Source organism: Neophocaena asiaeorientalis, unplaced genomic scaffold (assembly GCF_003031525.2).
Source record: "Neophocaena asiaeorientalis asiaeorientalis breed wild unplaced genomic scaffold, Neophocaena_asiaeorientalis_V1.1 scaffold57, whole genome shotgun sequence".
NCBI lineage: Eukaryota > Metazoa > Chordata > Mammalia > Artiodactyla > Phocoenidae > Neophocaena > Neophocaena asiaeorientalis.
The window spans coordinates 540,970-560,898 of record NW_020172731.1 but is presented as its reverse complement, the minus strand read 5'-3'; the positions used below and the strand labels follow the sequence as shown (position 1 = coordinate 560,898).

The following is a 19,929-nucleotide window of genomic DNA, read 5'->3' as shown; positions in this document are numbered from 1 at the left end:
ACTGGGACGTCATTGCTTCTAAACCTTCTCAATGGACAGAGCTAAGTAATGTATGTATGCATGCGAACCCACACTTGTACAGTTTTGAATAATAAAGATAAACAACTTTGCATTTTAGACCTGCTCACTTTGGTTAGAGGAAAAAGCAACTCCTTCCTTCTCAGGTGGTTATCAAGAGAATGTGTTTCCTTCTAAATGTGGAGCCTAAAAATGGCATTCTAGGGAATAAAAATGATTTTTTAGCTAGTACATCCCAGCTCCAAATATTTGCCATGCCTGAGTTCCAGATGAATGTGAATGAAGTCATTTCTGCCACAGGGTGTTATAGCAGTAAAAGAAATAAAATTCTTCTCAGTTACTGTAGCTCTTGCTACTCACCTGAGAATGTATTAGATTTAAAATGTATCTCAACTTAGGCTCCATAGAAAATGGGTCTGAAATAATCAAGTTTTTTGCTAACACATTGATTTTTAATACTGTTTTGTCATATATGTTATGTCTCTGGTATTATAGACAGAGATAAAGTTACTGAAACCACCAAGATCAGAAACTTAAAAGGTCACTTATGAAGTATAGGGAGTTAAAGCACTGGCATATCAAAAAATAAGTTAAAGTTTATATGTTTATATTTCTACCCTCTTCTGATTTTTCTTTGTATTTTACTTCAAAAGAATATCTTTTATTTTTTCATTCTGTTCTTGGTGTTTTGATTTCTATATTATCAAGATGTTCACCAAAAAGGTGTTTTTTTTTTTTTACTTGTTACTTTTCTCTAAAGACACTTCACTTTTCACTTTTAGTCCCAGAACCATTCCCCCACTCCACCACCCCCCCCATCTCCCTCCCACCATCTAAGAGCTTGCTCTGGCACAGTTGACTTTAAAAGATAAGACGATAGGGCTTCCCTGGTGGCGCAGTGGTTGAGAGTCCGCCTGCCGATTCAGGGGACACGGGTTCGTGCCCCGGTCCGGGAAGATCCCACATGCCGCGGAGCGGCTGGGCCCGTGAGCCATGGCCGCTAAGCCTGCGCGTCTGGAGCCTGTGCTCCACAATGGGAAAAGCCACAACAATGAGAGGCCCGCTTACCGAAAAAAAAAAAAAAAAAGAAAGAAAAAAGATAAGAAGATAGAAATTAATGCTTCCTCAATTTCCCTCTTTATGTATCTTTCAAAAATATTTGTGGCAAATTCCCCAAAGTAATTTTTTTTTAAATAGAGGCTTTTAAAAAAATTTTTTGGCCACACCTACCAGGGATCGATCCCGCACCCGGTTCAGTGGAAACCTAGAGTCCTAACCACTGGACTGCCAGAGAAGCCCCCCCAAAGTAATTTTTTTAACCTGATTCAGTGTTTGAAAAAATTCTTGGTTTCCACCTCATTCTCCCCAGTTTGAGGAGGAGCCATTTTTACCTTCCATGCACTTGCAGTTCCAAGGTCTTCAGAGGAGAAATTGTGTCATTGATTTCTAAAACCATCCTATGCCTGTGATGCTAGGACCCACCCACAGTGACATGGCTCCTTGGCATTCTGTTTTGCCCCCGAAGTGGGTCATTCTCACAATGATGCTATGCTTCTCCCTCTTGGGGCTCAGACCTCATACTAGTCCCAGGATCTGAATCTCTGTGGAATGATGTTACCCATGGTTCTCCCAATCCCGAAGGTGAGGTATGCTGTCTTAGCAAACCAGAGGTGAGAACTGTCTTCACATCTGAGAGGCACTGGGTACCCATTTTACAGATTAGGACTGGCTTAGGAGGAAAGAAATTAAAAGACTTCCACCAATGACCAAAGGGTTATCAATTCGCTGTGGATGTTCATAGCTGTTAACTCTCAGTGGGTACTTAGCAATCATTAAACTGGGTCATCAGCTGAATCTAGAGGACACCTTGGGAATAAACAGAGTATTTATTAATTTGGTGTAGAATCAAAATGGTTTTATGTTCTTTCACCTAGCCCTCTAACTTGTTTAATATAGCACCTACATTTAGTATTCATAACATGCTCTTTCACAATTGTTCTTATGTGTGTGTGTGTGTTTAGCTTTTAAATTATCTTCTACATTTTTTAATCTTTTCTACTGTGGCTAAAAACACTGGTAATGATTCTGATGTATTCCTTAATAATGTTCTTTTAGTCACTGTCTTTCTCTCTCTCTGAAAATTCCATCCAGCTGTCAGAGATGGCTGTGTAATTATAATAATTCTGTAATTGTGCTCTTTAGAGCTTTGCAGACAGTGGGAGTAGGTGATGGAGCAAGTCTGCTTCTGCCCATGGTTCTATGCTCACTGCCCCCACTCTTCATCCCAAACAATCCACACCCCTTTGAAGAATCAGAAAATAAAATTTCTGAGAAAGACTATTTCCTGTTTCCAAAAGGAATGGTAATAATTTCATATTCCACGTGAGTGAGTTATTGAGGGATGTTGACATATTTTAGTACATGCAGACACATAAAAGTGATTGTTATTCTTCCGTTTGTATTTTAGCTGTCATTTTTGTTGGGATTTCCTAAAAATAATATAAGCCCTTAAAAAAATTCTGTGTGATAGTAAATGGGATCTGTGTTCCCACCATTAGAACATAAGTTTGAACCAACCATGTGAAATTCCTGTATTTGTAGGTCATACATGGTCACATGGGGGCAATTGCGTATGATTCCAATGCATTTCTCTCGGTGACCCAGTAGAAAGAAGAGGCTCTTAATGCAGAAAATAACTTATCCTTGGATTTTTAAATATTGTGCTTATCCTGTTTCTGGATAATGTACAGGGCCAGAAACACCGGTGCTTAGTTGTATTTAATAAATTAAATAACTTATTTATACATAATATATAATTATTACTGAACTATTATTAAGTAATAATACTTAATTATGTTAAATAAAAACAAATCCCCTTATATCTGTCCTGGAGCATTTGCTCAAACTCTTTCTATTTCTGTAGGAGGCCTGATAAAACAAGGCAAACTCACCTAGCCAGTTTATTTGATGTTTGTTTTCATCTTTGAAGAATAATGAATAGACTCTATGAAAACTGAACCTATAGCTTCACAACAGAGCTAAGAATAACATAGGGTTTTTCTCCTGCTGTCCATTTTATTAATCCAACAAACAAAGTAATCAGAGTCAGTCTGTCTGACCTTGTACAAAGAAGTTAACCTATCCAAAGTGCCTCATTTATAACCAAAAGAAGCTTCATCATACATTGCTTATACCTTAGGAAAAGACAGTGTGAAAGTTTTATACTTTTAATTATTCACTTAGTAAATTCTTAGTAATTTCCTGCACAAAGGTGGAGTTAATGGCCTGTAATCAATTTTACGCACATTGGGATTTTTTTTTTACTTGGAGCAGTTGAGGTTTCAAAAGTGAATGACGGAGACACTCTTGAGCGGTATTTACACTTTTGCAAAAGGAGAGCATCAGTGTCGTTAATAGCTAGGAACAGGGTTCATTTGTCCCATTTGAAGTTAATTGATGTCTTAAGTGCACAGGTACTGATGAATCAGAATAGATGTGATCGATCAAAACACATGGTCGGGGCTTCCCTGATGGCGCAGTGGTTGAGAGTCTGCCTGCCGATGCAGGGGACACGGGTTCGTGCCCCGGTCCGGGAGGATCCCACGTGCCGTGGAGCAGCTGGGCCCGTGAGCCATGGCCACTGAGCCTGCGCATCCGGAGCCTGTGCTCCGCAACGGGAGAGGCCACAGCAGTGAGAGGCCCGCATACCACAAAAACAAAACAAAAAAAACACATGGTTGTCGTAGCTGGATAGGTCTTGGAGGACTGCTCTTGTGTTTTAAGTTGCTAGATGGCAGTAGTGGGTGGGACATGGTTTGTTAGAGGGGAGATGGGATGCCTCTCATGAGGAAGAATTTCAGTTATAACTACCTGGATGGCCTTGTCACTGCTGGCCAGTGAAACATCAGCTCTGATCTTAATGCAGGTCATGAGGCAAACTCTATAGTGGGGATAAGCAAGGATGCTGTGAGAGCACCCGAGAGAGGCCCCTCATCTCTCTTGTTGATGGGGTGGGGGCAGGGGCATGCGGATGCTTCCTGGGAGAGGTAGTCATGATTTGATGCGTTAAGGGTGAGCTGGAGCACACCTGATAGAATGAGGGTGGGACCTTACAGCATAGTATGAAGCCATACGCTGTAGACAAGCAACTCACTATTCCTGGGATAGAAATGGGAACTGGAGCGTAAGGCAGTGAGGAGGGTCCAGGCCACACTGTCATAGGTTTTGTATGCCAGACTGAGTGAGGTGCTTGGACTTTACCCTGAACCACTGGGGAGCTAGTGAAAAGTTTTAAGCAGAGGAATGATATAAAATGCTCATTTTAAGAAGATTATTTTTGTGGTGATGAGTTGGAAAGATTTGAGAGGGACAAGGCTGGACATAGGTTAACTGGAGGGATGTTACACCACTCAGGGAGAAGTCATAAGGATCTTAGCTAGGGTGAGAAATAGTCAAGTTCAAGAAATATTGGGAAAATAGAAGTTCCTTGTGATTGAATGATTCATTGATTGTACACAGATAATGAAGGAGAGGCAAGAGATAAAGACGTTTCTGATTTGGATCCTGAGATGGTTGATTGGCCACTAACTGAAATAGGAAATCGGTGGGCAGATGAGATTTGCCTTGATACAGATGCTTAATTTACTTTGGACCATACTAAGTTGAGGCATGAATAATTAACATAAGATAACAGAAGTTTTTATTTCTCACTCACATAGAACCAAAGTGAATATCCCTGATTTGCAGACAGCTCTCTTCTGTGCAGTAATTCAGGGATTGAGATTCCTTCCATTCCGTGGCTGCACCATCTTCAACATGTAGTTTGCAGAAAAGACAAGGGCATGGAGCATTGTTCTTGAAGTTTTTATGGTCCAGCCCTGCAAGTGTTATATATCACTTTCACCCCGTTCCATTAGTCAGAACTTATTCATATGACTAGCCCTAACTTCAGGGACGGCTGGGAAATGTGGCCTCTGTGCCCAGGAACAAGAGGAAACAATTTGGGGAATCAGCCAGCGGATTGTGCTACAGGGTGACTGGGAAGTTTTTGGATATTGAAATCTGAAACTCAGGGAAGATCTGAGCTAGACATGTGGCTTTAGGAATCATCAGAGACAGGGCCGGTTTATATCATAAGTGTATAGATGAAGTCACTCGTGGAGAGCAAGTGTCAATAAGAGCAGGAGGCCAAGGGCAGAGCTTTAAGTTGGCCAACACAAAGCTGGTGTGGGAAAAGGATGCTAGAAAGGAGCCTGAAAGCCTCAAGGTAGGGGGTATTATACCATGGAAGCCGATGAGTATAGAGAATTTACAGATGTTGATGGAATACAGTGTAAAATGTAGTAGAAAGTTTCAGGAATGTATAAAGTAAACCTACAAAGTGTGTACTGAATCAAATGATTAAATATTAGAGACTGGATTGAGTAGTTCTCACTTCAAGGGCATGGTCAAGGAGAAACTGGACTTCAATGTGTTGAAGAATATATAGAGAGGGGCTGTGGAGAGGGGGAGGGTGGAGGAGCTGTGAAGAGGGGATAATTTAAACACGATCTTGGAGAGAACAGGAGCAACAGCGCTTACTAAAATGAAATTTTGAATTTATCCAAGTGCTGCTTTTCTGACATGCTTTTTTTTTTTTCTTTGCGGTACGCGGGCTTCTCACTGTTGTGGCCTCTCCCGCCGTGGAGCACAGGCTCCGGACGCGCAGGCCCAACACCCATGGCTCACGGGCCCAGCCGCTCCGCGGCATGTGGGATCCTCCCCGACTGGGGCATGAACCCGTGTCCCCTGCATCGGCAGGCGGACTCTCAACCACTGAGCCACAAGGGAAGCCCAACATGCTTTTTTTTTAGCCCATATTATGATTGATAACTGATATTTGTTATAAGCAATTTTGTTAACTTAGCAATAAAGATATTATTATATTTCTAGTTACATATTAATTGGTTTACATGATCAGTTCACCTGTCCTGGGAAATACAATTAAACTTGGAAAGGAAAATCACATTTTTCTTGGTTTTGAATACAAAGTATAACAGAAAAGAGAAATATTCTGCTGTACCTTTGTTATAACTTTGCTAAACTAAGGCAAATTTTTAAAATCTTTTATAACATCTCTCTTTGTATTTAAACAAATGTTGATATCATGTTTCTATTTTCCCTCTCCCCTGCTCTTTAGCTAGGAACATGTTTAGAGACCACTTTCTTTCCTAGAACATTTTTTAATAATGGGAAAGTGAGATAGAAATAAAGAGGCTTACATTTGGATTGAGGTGGATACTTAATGCTCTGGTGTTTAATATTAAACAACAAGCCCTAGTTTTATAAATAAATCACAGCTATTTTTCCCTTTTTCTTACAGTTGATTCACATTTTCCAGTGGTGCACATAGCATTAGTTTAAAATGCTTTAAAAATTGTTTCTGTAGATTGTACATTGTTTCTCACTTAAGAGCAGAATATTTAGAGGTAACAAATCTGAAAATAAGCCATTACTATTTATATACTTATGATAAAAATGATGGCAAGAATCATTTTCAGTATGTTTTATTTTAAATGGCATTTTAACAATTTCTTTCACTTTCTTTAAAATTCTGATATTAGGAAATAGGATCGAAGTAAATAAAAATATATTTAAAATATTGATTTTGGTTTAAATATATTTTCTAGAAAAAAGGTAGATCTTTTTTTTTTTTGCGGTACACGGGCCTCTCACCGTTGTGGCCTCTCCCGTTGCGGAGCACAGGCTCCGGACACGCAGGCCCAGCGGCCATGACCCACGGGCCCAGCCGCTCCGCGGCATGTGGGATCTTCCCAGACTGGGTCACGAACCCGCGTCCCCTGCATCGGCAGGCGGACTCTCAACCACTGCACCACCAGGGAAGCCCGATCATGTTCATTTTTTATTCCTAATTCTTCCTTAGTTCCTGGTTCATAATAGACCCTGAAAATATTTGTGAATGGAGGATAACAGTTGAGTCAGTATCTTTTTAGAAAAGTTTTGTAATCGTGCAGCGTTCTAGTGTATTTTATTGCAGTATTCTTTTCATACTTGATGTCAGAGTCAGTCCTTAACTGAAAAAAAATGAGTTGGCTATGAAATGAGTATCCAGCAATCATCTCTCCATTATGCTAGCCAGAATACATTTTAGAACTAAAGTTGCCCCATTCAAGAAATGTATGTTTGCTGATGAGATTTAAAAGAAAGCCACGCTTTGTGTCACCCTGGCCCAGTGCTTCAATCATGACCATAATCTCTTCATTATAGGCCTATTTTTTTTCCATATCACTTCTCTCTCTTGTGATTTATTTAAAGGTATATTTTTAGCTCCTTAACTTCTCTCTTTTATCAGCTTTTTATTTTGTATATTGATTAGGATGTTGGGTTTCTGGGAGGGAGATGAAGACGGAGGTAAGATCTGTATCTCAGCTCTATCAAATGTCAAGCAGTGTGCTGGACATTTGGATAAAGAGGTAGATAACAGTGCCGAGGACAGTATCTGGCATAGTCACCTCCCTCAAAGAGCAGTGGTAAAACATCTCCTTAAGAGGCCTTCTCAGGTCCCCCCTCTGTTATGCAGCTGTAACAGTTCTAATTCTACACAATTCTTTTCCTTCCATAGAATCCATTTGGGCAACACACCACTGTATTAGTCACACCAGCTGCTGTAACAAATAAGCCTCCCGATTTCAGTGGTTTAGCACCCCGTGTTTTTCACTCATATTGAGCAGTGCAGTGTGTTTCTGAGTAAGTGGGCTCTGCTACACGTGGTCATTTAAGGACCCAGCCTGAGGGAAGCTTAGTCATCTGTGAGGACACCTTGGATGTCAGTGTCCACATTGCAGAAGGTGAAGGAGCATGAAGGATTACACGTGAGGTTTTTATGGGCCAGAGCCTGAAACCACAGGTAGCACCTCCCTCTCTTCCATTGTCTAGCATTCAGGCACATGGCTACCCCAGCTGCAGTAGAGAACTGGGATATATAAGTAGTTGATTCCCAGAAGAGTGCCTGCTGAGCTGGGCTGAAAGGTGGCGTTGAATTTCCAGCTTGCTTCAGAGCGGATGTCTTATATCTCTTTTTTTCTTCTGGTATAGATAGAATAAATTATTTTCCTTTAGTAATTGATTCTGTTTCAGAAATCACTTGGGAATTGAAATGGAAAAAAATGTTTTCATTTCTTTTTCTAATACAATGAACGTACTTAAAAAATACAAAAACCAAATATTTGGAGGTTTGCCGGTTAACCTGCTAGAAACGCTTTCTCTTAGGAGACACTGCTGTTCTCTTCCCCATCTGGCAGACTTTGGTGAAACACCTCCTCTGTGACATCCTGCCGAGCCTCTTCCTCCCATTCCTGCCTCTCCAGGCACAGTTAGCAGTTGCATCCTGAGTGCTCTGCTAGAACTTGAACATACCTATGTTACTTGAAGCCATTCATCCACTCATTCATCTAAGCACTTATAATGCAGTAACAATAATAATAATACGGTGAAAGAAAGAAAAGAGTTGAAATTCACTGTGACAGAATTACATACCAAATAGTGCCAAGGATACAGGGAAAAGGCATTTAGCTCTACCTTGGGGATGAGGAAGAGGTGGGGAATGCTTCTTTTAGAGGGAAGAAGTTTGGTTCAAGTCTCTTTAATTACTCATGGATGCTTTCCCTTCCCCCAGTGATGAAGTTTATGAGAAAAGAAGCCTGTCTTGATCATCTCTAAGTCCAGCACCCAGTACAGTACAGGCTCATATTAGACACTCAGTAAAATGAATTGACTGAAGATGTAAGGCAATAAATTTATAAATTTCTGTTTACTCCACATCCATTCCTCATAACAACTTTATGATAGGGCAGCCATTCTTATTTCTGGATTATAGATAATGAGCCTAAATACAAAGAGATTTGGTGTTTTGCAAATGTCACACAGTGAGTTAATAGATCTCAGGTGTTCTGCACCTAATCTTGTGCATTTTTTACTCTTGGAAACAAACATGTAAGTATCAAAATAGTGCTTTGAAATTTGTAGCGTGTGCTTTGAAGACAAGACATGAGACCACTTGAATCTCTTTGAGTGATGAAGACTGTTCATTTACATTGAGTCAAGAGATACAGTTCTTTCTAACAGACACAAAGAGATGGTTCTTTCCAACTTGTTTTATAGCACTTTATATTCCTGCCAGTACAGTGTTATGTACCCAGCTGGTGCTCTATAAATCTTTCTTAAATAACTGACGATGATTTAAAATATGTACATCAGATTCACCTAAAATGGACAAGCTTCCTGTTAGAAGCTGTCATAAGCTTTACCAGTATCATTGTGTCACAGGGGACAAAATTTGCCTGTGGTATATTCTAATTCAAGGATTTTTTTTTTTTTTAATTCAAGGAATGTTTAACACACTAGCTTGGTTTCTGGTTTTCTTTGGCTTCCTCATTCTTCTGGCACTTACACTCTTAGTCTGCCCAAGGACACTATCTATGGAAGCTCAGACTGGTTGGATGTTCTCACCACAGCAAGAACATGTTGAGACATGTTTAAATGGAATAGCTTTAGTGTCTTGTGATGTTTTAAAAATCCCAAACTTCCTTAGTGTTGGAGTTTATGATAGACATTCATTGCTTCCATCTCTAACTTATCCATATTTTGTACCATAAAGTATCAGTGTTCTCTTCAGAAATGTTATGACCTGGTGCTTTACTTATTAAAATTGCAGCTAAGGATGACGGTATGGCTTATAGAAGTATAAAATTACACATTTCCACATGGATATTCTGCTTCATGGCAACCTTACATGTCTGAAGACAGACTCATTTTGTCCCTTCCACTCCTTTCTTGCACCACCTCCCAACCATTGCCAGCTGCTTCCCAATGTCATTTAGTGGCAAGCTCCAAACCATGAAGATGTCCTGACTACTTACTCCTTTGTTTTATACTGCCCATCTAATTCATGTTCGTGCAGTGTTGCACTGACCTCTAAAATGTTTCTGAAATCAGGGGATTTGAGACCGTGTCTTAAAGCCAGATGTGAGTGTATTGCCTGATTTCCTTAGAGGTATGAAATTATGGGAAAGGAGCTGAAAGCCCTGGAAGAGTTTACTGTCAAATCAGCAAGAGGAAAAAAATAAATTAAATTTTCAGGAGGTTTCAATGTTAGAAACATTTCTTTTCAATCTACTTGAGTAAGAATTTATTTCATCATCTCTGGGGACACTTGCTTTTTCCAAAACTCTGTAACCAGGAGACAGACTAGACAGTGGGAATTATTCAGAGTGTGTGGCACAGAGAAGGTGGTTGGTAAATGTTTAATGAATGAGGAGATAGATAGATGAACAAAAATAGAATGGTCTTGGTGAAAGGATCCTGAAGTCTGCTTCTGTTTTTGCTTAACAGAAATATATTTTCTTGTTTTGTTTTGATGTATTTTTCTAAGAGCAAGATAAGTGCCAGGTTTTAGAAAGACAGACCCACCTTTCATATTAATCATTACTAGGGAAACACCACTAATGCCTTAGTTTATTACCTAATGGTATTTTAATCTGCAGGAAATCCAAGAAAGTGCTTTAGAAAGTGTCTGTGATTGAAGACTCAGTGGTGCCAAGTATATGTTTAAAAAGAAAGAAATGGATGTCAGGGGCATGTGGATTTCAGTCTCATATTATTGTAATAAGAGTAATGTGCCCAGAATTTTGGAAAGGTTCTTGAGTTTTTTCTTATCCAATGATTGACATATTGCTAATATAGCGTTGACAAAGTAATGTTAGCCATACTCAGTGAATGTAACATCATAATATTTATCCTGAACTTATTCTTCAGCCATAGAATAATAGAACAACAGGATATTAAGGTCATAAAGCTCAAGTACTAAGCAATGAAGGTCAGTGAGTTTTTTCCACTAATTATTCCAGCGGCTTCTTCTTGAAAGTTAATTTTGTTCTGCCACATACTAAAAAGGTGAAAGAGAATTACTTCTTTTTATTTTTTTAATATTTATTTATTTTTTGGCTGTGTTGGGTGTTAGTTGAGGCACGCGGGATCTTTCGTTGCGTTATGTGGGCTCTTCGTTGTGCACGGGCATCTCTCTAGTTGTGGCACACAGGCTTAGTTGCCCCGCAGCACATGGGATCTTCATTCCCCCAACCAGGGATCGAACCAGTGTCCCCTGCATTGCAAGGCTGATTCTTAACCACTGGACCACCAGGGAAGTCCCAAGAAGTACTTCTTATTTTCTGTTTGTTTTGCAGGGGAAGATGGTGAAAGGAATGGGAGGGGCTATGGATCTAGTGTCCAGTGCCAAAACCAAAGTGGTGGTCACCATGGAGCACTCTGCAAAGGTAATGAGAGCTGCTTTTGGAAATTCACACTACACTGAAACCCTGTACACCAGGTCATACGACCGTTGTTTTTATTGTTTTCTCTGGATCACTCAGCTTGATAGCGTTTATATTTTAGAGAAAAACATTACAAATAAAGACCATTATTTATTATCATTCAGCTAAATGTTTGTTTTAACTTTGAAGCAAACATCAGGGTGTTCTTTGATTATTTGTCTCACACACACATTAAGTAAAAGCTATAATGTCTTCAAAAGCAGTGAAAAGATGTTAGGGCAGATGTGTTGATTCAGGTTTATAGATATTTTTATCTTATTTTTATTTTTTTGGCCAAACCCAGTGGCATGTGGGATCTTATTTCCCCGACCAAGGATCGAACCCGTGTCCCCTGCAGTGGAAGCACGGAGTCATCACCGCTGAACCACATGGGAATTCTCTGATTCAGGTTTAAAGATGATTATAGTGGTTGCTATCTCTGTGCAAAATGAAAAACACAGCAGAATGTGCGTTTTTAACAGCAGTTATTTTCAAGTGGACAATATGGCCTCTTACCAAGTCTGTGGAGGTGCCGTTTTGAGACAGTGTTAGAAAATGATGGACTTGGTGATAGCAAGTGTTCTATTCTGAAGAATATTATACTTTTATTTTGATAAATCGTTGAGTGTTTATTGAATACCTATTATGTGCTGGGCACTGCTGGAATTTAGCAATGACCAAAACTAGACAAGAATCATTGACCACATGGCACTTACATTTAATGATGATATCATCAGCCTGTAATAGTGATGGCTCCCATTCATTGAGTTTACTTTGCACGAATAGTACACTAAGCTCTCTGTGTATGTTTGCCTGTAAAAGCCCATGAACTTGATATAAGTATTTTTGTGGGTCCAGAAACAGCTTCAGAGAGGTTAAGTAACTTGCCTGAGGTCACACAACTAGTGGAACTGAGATTTGGCCTGGATACCTCTGACTCCAAAGCCTAGTCTTCTAAATACCGAGTTATCAGTATGACTTTCTTCCTATCCCAAGTCATTGTCTTTGAAACAACTGAGCTTAATTGCCTTCCCCACCTGAATCCCTGGGCTTCTGATGATTTGCAAAGTTGATATTGGGTGTCAGGTACCCTCTTCACCCTCTATACCTTTGCTCATTCTCCTTTATAATTCTTAGTTTTAAAACAAAAGCTACCTGTTCTCACCTTGATACCTGCTATTTTGAGTGGAAGTGGTAGTTGTTTGCCCTTTTTTATTTTGTGATGCAGCATTGTGGGAGAGTGTGGATCTGGAAGATTTGCATCCGACTTGCTTCCCATAGGGAGTTCTGTTACAGAGTGATGGGTGCCATGAAACAGTTTCATTGTGAAAACTGTAATAAATATGAAATTATCATAAATTGCTTAGTAAACAGTGAAGTGAGCAGTGAAGCATAAATATGGGACAATAGAAATGAAACCAACACAGGTGACTACTGAGCGATGATGCCTGGCAAAAGCATCCAAAATACTTCATTTCAGAGGCAAAAGGATGCCGTGCATGCAAATCAAATCCAAAGGTTTTCTGGAACATAATGTCCATTTGGAGAAAACTCTTTCCGACTTTCCTTTTGCTGTTACTTTAATGTTGACACATAGGCACTGAAGTCCGACTCATTTCAGATTATTTTTGTGCATTTGTTTTCAAAACATTGGGCCTGTATTTCTCGCTCTTTTTTTCCCCCAAAGTGTTTTCTTTCTCCTCAGCTGGAATTTCTGACAGAGGAAAAATTGTGCTTCAAACTTCCAATTAGAAGTCCCTTATTAAAGCTTTTCATAGAAGCAAGATAATGTTTTTTAGCGTTTCTTCTTCTTCTTCTTCTCTCAGTGGGGAAATTGGCACTAAGTTTTAGACCAGAACTGAAGTTAGATATTTTTCCCTACATACTTTCATTTGGACAAACTAACAAATAATATATTTGTGATTAAAATAATAATAGTGATTTGTTTATACTTAATAGATAACCTTGAAAACTAACCAACAGAAGTTTCTTTTCTTGCCATCTTCACTTTGTACTCTTGGTCCCAGAATGTGTGGTTGCTACTGTACATTGTTCACCTGGACTTACTGTTATTGGCCCAACTCAAGGGAACACGGGGACCTCACCACTTCTTTCCTGCATCTTTTGTCTGCCTGAAGGTTGGTAGAGGTTGGAAAGGAAATAGAGAGGCGAGGTCTTTCACTCCTGGTGGCCTCTCCAGTTAATGACCTGTTCTTTTAGATATGCCAGGTAACTTCTGCTGCCTTATGAGTAAGTGAACAGCCTAGGGGGAGAATCCCCAGAGTTTTCTAAGACACAGAATAGACAGTTTGCGGTGAAAGATTAAAACCTGAGAAAAGAAATATAATCTTGTATTCTTGTGCTGCTGATTTTTTTTTTTTCCCCAGTATGTGGGTGGAGCCATCAACTGGCCTTCAGGTGCAGCTTTTCTTTCTGCTCCTTTTCTTCTCTGTAGGGTTACAGATGCAGGTCACTTATAAATATAGTATTACTTGACCTTTAAAAATGTTGCTTTAATCAGACAAAGGAAACTCTTTCCTTGCAAGTCTTTGCAAGCAGCCAGCAGCTTCTGGTATTTGAAACCTGGCTGCCTGCTTGTGTTGCTCTAGAGTAACCGGCATAACATTTCCTTTGCCTTAAAACTGCCTCTGGAGACATGTGGCAGGCACTGGCGCCAGACTGGCCTTGGAGTGTGGCTTTCATTTAAGCTTAGACATCAGGGTTCCAGGCAAAATTGCAAAGTAGGCAGAGTTTTTGGTGTCTAGCCACCTTCTTACTTAAGCTTCTTTTGATCTCTTGGCGTGTCCTTTTTTTGCCCTCTAAAAATTGGGAGAAATGAAGGAAAGGAGTAGGAGTTTGAGTCTTTACTAGGTGCAAGGCCCTGTGTGTGGCATTGTACATATTGGATCTATAAACCTCTCAGCGACTCTCCGATGTAAGGCTGGAATGTAGGCAGGTAAGAAACTTGTCCAGGTAAGTGGCAGAGCTAGGAGTTTCCCTCAGTTTGGTCTAGTCATGTTCATCATATCATACCATGCTGCATCCTCACCTATGTTCCCATCCACACCTGCCCTTTTCTGAAAGCTTTAGGTTTCAGAATTACCTCTTTCCCTTTTTCATTTTCCCTGGTCAAAGCTGTCCTTGTTGAGATAGATATCAGCAAAATATTTAAAAGAAAACAGTCTCAGAATTGTGCCCCCTACTACCCATCTCCTCTTCTTCCCTTTTGTATTAGAATCTTCCCATGTTTTAGTTGGGCACAGAGTAGCCCAGTGACGGACTACATTTCCCAGATTCCCTTGCGTGTAGATTCATCTATGTGACCAAGTTTAAGTCAATGGGATTTGAGCATTTGTGCAATTTCTGGGTCATGTCCTTAAAGAGAAAGCCGATTTCATTGGACTATTTTTTGTCCCCCTCTAGCCTTCTGAGAAAGGCCTTAACTGCAACATCAGCCTTGGAACCAAAGTTGTAAACCACGTGCTGAGGCCTGCAGAGCTGCCCCACCAACCTAGGTCACTAGCTGCCCCATCCTTTTCTTTATCAGTTCCTTCCAGGACTCCTCATAACTTCATCTTTGGCCCTCTGTACTTCTCACCCTCTGCACCTTTCTTGGGTGCTTTCTAAATCTTTGGCACCAAATATTATTTTTCACTCAGTGGCTCCCTAATCCTTATTTCCTCACTGGAATTCTCTAACGAGCTCTATAACTATATTTTTTCCCTATTAGACACCTCCACCTGGTTGTTCCATAGCTACCTCAACCGCAACACTTATACAAGTGAAATCATCATCGTTTCCCCTAAAAATCTTCCATCTGCTAGCTCAACTGGAGAAGTGATCATCTCCCAGCCCCCCTCTGGAAAGGTACTCATGGAATTTCTGCCCCTCCCACTATACCAATCACTGTACATATTGCATCTACAATACCCCTGTAATCTGCTCCATCCTGTGGATTTCTACTTGTTTAGGTCCCTGTCACATCTACATGGGTCACTGTTGCAGCATCCCAAAGGTCCTCTTCCTGCCAGACTGACCCTCTTTCCTGGTAATCAAGCACACCACTGCCAAAGTGACTGGTCTCAAACTAAAGCTGGATCGAGTTAGGTCCACATTATTTAGTTCACCTTAGCCTGCCAGCCTTTTGTCATCAGCTCCCCAGCAACCTACTTTATCCTTGTTTCCAGGGCTTCAGTTCTGCTAGGATCTCCACATTCATGTTGTTTCCTGTTCTTAGGTGTTTCCACATTCTGTTCCCCTTCCCCCTTTATCTTACTCACTCCTACCTCTACACCATCATATATAAATGAGCCAACACTTTGTGAATTTGCTGGCTTAACGTCTTCCATCCTCTAGACATGATGAATGACTAAATGTATATTCTTCGAGGCTTTGTCTTGAAATTTGGCAGAATTATCTTATGTGAGTATGTTAATTTACTTGTTTATGCAGGCATCAAATATTTATTGAGGGCCTACTATGTGTCAGGCACTATGATAGGGTCTGAGGAAATGAAAAATAGAAAGGCATAGTCCTTCCTTTAGGCATGTCAGAGTCTCATGGGGATAGAGTCATAGAAACCAATACTTAAAATAGAAAGAGTGTACAAAACAGAGTGCTTCCCATGAGATGTAGCATTTGCATGGAGATCTGAAGGATGGGGCAGGGTTTGAAGGGACTAGTGTGTTTCAGGTCAAGGGAGTAGGCACTGGGGTGTGAAAGGGCAGTGCATGCTGAGGGATTTACAATTAGGTCCCTGTTGTCAGAGAGCAGAGGGAGAAGAGCTGGGTGGAAATACACACACACACAGAGTCTATCCTCCACACAGTGGTAGGAATGATGTTCTAAAAATATAAATCATGTTATAACACTTCTTCCTGGGCTCAGAAACCCTCTACAGCTTCCCATCTCCCTTAGATTCAAGTTCAGAGTTCCTTATACTTTGTCCCTAAGGCCCTCCCTGGCTTGTCAGCTTCAATCCCAGTACCTCTCTGACTCCATCTACTAGGATTCTCCCACTTGCCCACTGAGCTCCAGCCAGAATCTTTTCCTGTAAGCTTCTGGAACATTCCAAGCATCCTCCTGCCTCAGGGCCTTTGCACTTGTTATTGTCTATGTCTGGAAAGCTCTTCCTCAGATATCTACATGGCTCACTTCCTCCGTTCACTCAGGCCTCTGCTGAGGGTACCAGAGAAGCTTTCCCTGACTGTTATAAAAACAGAATTCCCCCCTCTTCTGATGATTCTTCATTTCCTTTCTTCACTAGAAGGGAAGTTCCATGAGGGCAGGGTCTCTTTCTATCATAACAACTAAGGAAAATCATGCCTGGTGCATATTAGGAATCAATAATTGTTGAATTCATTAGTTCTTCAAATAATAATGATACTTTGAACATATAGAGCACTTTTAACTTTTTCCAAGCAGTTACATGTTTATTGCCTTTATTTTATCATTACAATACTCTTGTGAGGTAGGTCTTATTGTTCCCCTTCCAGAGGTAAACCAACCAAATTTCATAGGGGTTAAACATTCCGATAAAAGTCAAGTAGAAAATTAAGAGCAAAAGAAAACTGAGAGCCTATGTACCCAGCCCCTCCGTTTTCTGTTACTAAACTTTTCTGTCTGGCAAATACCATCACCACTAACAATATAAAGGAAAGTGTTTTGTTCTTAGTATTGTGTACTGGGAATGTGTTCCTAAGGGTATAACTCTCAGAGCACAAAAACAAAGAAATTCAGTCATAGTTGTCATTTATTGGAAACAGGCAAAGCTCTGGTACCTATTTTTGAGAACATAAATGAGAGTGCTATTTCTAAAACAGGCTTAGTTTTTATTTGTATTACAGTAGGAGGTCTGGATTCTAAAGGGTAAAAAGAGTCATAATTATATTGTTATGAAGCTGAGAATAAATCTTTGTGAATAATGTTTTTTATTAAGTCCAATCTGTATCAGGTAGCGAAGGTGTCATATAGAAATCCTGAATACTGTTTTACCTTGTCTTTGCTTTTTTAAAAATGTAATTTATTTTTTAATTTTTATATTGGAGTATAGTTGATTAACAATGTTGTATTAGTTTCAGACGTACAGCAAAGTGATTTAGTTACACGTATGCATGTATCTATTCTTTTTCAAATTCTTTTCCCATTTAGGTTATTACAAAATATTGAGCAGAGTTCCCTGTGCTATACAGTAGGTTCTTATTGTTTATCTATTTTAAGTGTAGCAATGTGTACATGTCAATCCCAACTTCCCAATCTATCCCTCCTCCACAGCCTTCCCCCCTGGTAACCATAAGTTCATTCTCTAGGTCTGAGTCTGTGTTTCTGTTTTGTAAATAAGTTCATTTGTATCATTTTTTTGTTATGAAGTTGAGAATAAATCTTTGTGAATAATATTTTTATTAAGTCCAATTCATATCTGATAGCAGTCTGCATCAGCAGGCGGACTCCCAACCACTGCGCCACCAGGGAAGCCCTAGAAATCTTGAATACTGTTTTACCTTGTCTTTGCTTTTTGTGCAGAGGAATTATAAAAAGTAAATGAGATTTATTAATCCTTTTTATTTTGGACCAAATGTGTTACCAAAAGCCAGCAAATATAAAAGAGTTTCTAAAAATGCTTTCTTGGAAGCATCCTTGAGATAATTTTCAGCAACACTGAAAGGTATCCCAAGATAAAGTATTCTTTTGTTAGGATAATTTGTAATTAACATAGTTTCATCTGGTTTAATTTTTTTTTCCATTCATAAAAGCTTGTTAGTATTTTATAATTTGTTAATGAAACTATTTCGTGGCTAGGATTGTTTGGGAAAAAACGATATTCACCATTAAAAAATAGAAATCCTTACATGGTTTTGTCTTTTTTATTTGTCCTTTAATGATGGACATGCCTGCAAAAAAATGTTATAATGGAAGAAAATAGCAGAACACAGTCCATCAACCAATAAACACTTTAAAATGTCTTACAGAATTTAATTAAGCAAATAACTTTAAATTCTGTGACCTTGAGCATCCATAGTTCTTGATAGGAAAGCTGACACTAACAGCAGCTTTCTAAGGTATCACAGCAATTCATGGATGGAAAGAGAAAATAATTCCTGCTCAGTCCTAGGCTCTGCAATCCTTGGTCTAGAGAGCATAGGATGCAGTCTTTAGAGAGAAAATAAAAGGCCATGATAAAGATTTTTGTATTATATTGAAGAAAAATGGCCTTCTATTCTAAGATCTCAAAGCCCTGAAGACTATTTTCAGGGAAATGGCTTGCTGTATCTATTGTCTCATTTGGCTAGGCTTCCCCTGAGGATGTGCCTGTGTAACCACAAACTGTTATTATATCCACATATAAAAGCCATTTGTAACAGCAACCATTCTCTGCTTCAGAGCTAGCCGAGCCTTTCCACTGAAGTCCTATATGGATTGCTGGGATCCCTACCAAATAGGTGCTGTGTAAAGGCCAAAAATATCCCATGAGGATAAACTCAGTGTGAGTAATATCATCATCATCTTGTCCTTTTATTCTGTGTGCCTTGAATTTCTTTCTTTAGCAAATCCCATTTTTCTTTTCTGGGCACCACATCAATCATCATAGTGATGTGACAGTCATGGGTCTTGTAATACAGCGTTCCCCGATTTTTATATCATCTGTTTTGTGTGTGTTCGTGTGTGTGTATAGAAGGAAGGGGCAAGGGCGGTAGCACTCCAGCTTCTTCCATGACATTTTGGCAAGCCCTAAGAGAGACCTGTCCTTGCTTTCATTGTGCCACCAGACAAAGTATGGAGTATTCCCTTGCCAAGGTCAGCCTTTGTAGCCCCGCTTTTATACAGATTAATGCAAGCCTTGCAGCTGTAGGAGAGAGCAAGCAGAAGAGGTAGAATAAGTATTGTATAATTCACTCAGTTTCTCTGTTTACTTATACATTTGTATGTTTCATACTGCAGTCTTTTCTTTTTGTTTGGCTGCGCTGCATGGTTTGAGGGATATTAGTTCCCTGACCAGGGATTGAATCTGAACCACGGCAGTGAAAGCACCAGGTCCTAACCACTGGACCACCAGGGAACTCCCCATACTGCAGTCTTGAGGTGTCTTCACTACGCCCTTTGCTCATGCCTTTATCTGCCTCCCCAAGTTTCGTAAGCCCCTTTGCACACCTCTGCTAGCTGCACTCCTCCTAGTGAGCTCAGAGATGCTGGGAATGTACAAGTACATTTCTTAGGACTAAAAGCAGCCTCCAGTGGTCCATAGCCACTCAGTCACATGGTATTTTACAGCTCCTATGCTGTTGGAGTTCCTTGGATAGGAATTATAATAGTCAGACAGCATTCACTGATCGCTGTGGTTTGTCTAGTACTCTACTCATTGCGGAAGATACAAAGATAAATTGTTTCAGAGTCCAGTGGTGGGGAAAGAGAGGACAACAATTACAACATATGTGGAGAGTAGAGGAGACACAGGAGCACCTACGAGGTGCACCGGACTAGGAAAGTCCCTGGGGCACTGGAGAGGCAGCACTGGATAGGGGATGTTGGAGATGGTTTCTCCAGGGTA

The 19,929-nt window shown here is 40.0% G+C and overlaps 1 protein-coding gene across 2 annotated transcripts in view; it reads left to right on the top strand.

Moving 5' to 3' along the window:
• OXCT1 (3-oxoacid CoA-transferase 1) overlaps window positions 1–19,929 on the top strand; it is a 137,003-nt gene that overhangs the window by 98,505 nt on the left and 18,569 nt on the right. For both annotated transcript variants that reach the window (XM_024740329.1, XM_024740330.1), the window contains exon 14: window positions 11,259–11,348. In XM_024740329.1, coding sequence (XP_024596097.1) covers window positions 11,259–11,348 — 90 coding nt within the window. The remainder of the gene's footprint in view (window positions 1–11,258; window positions 11,349–19,929) is intronic.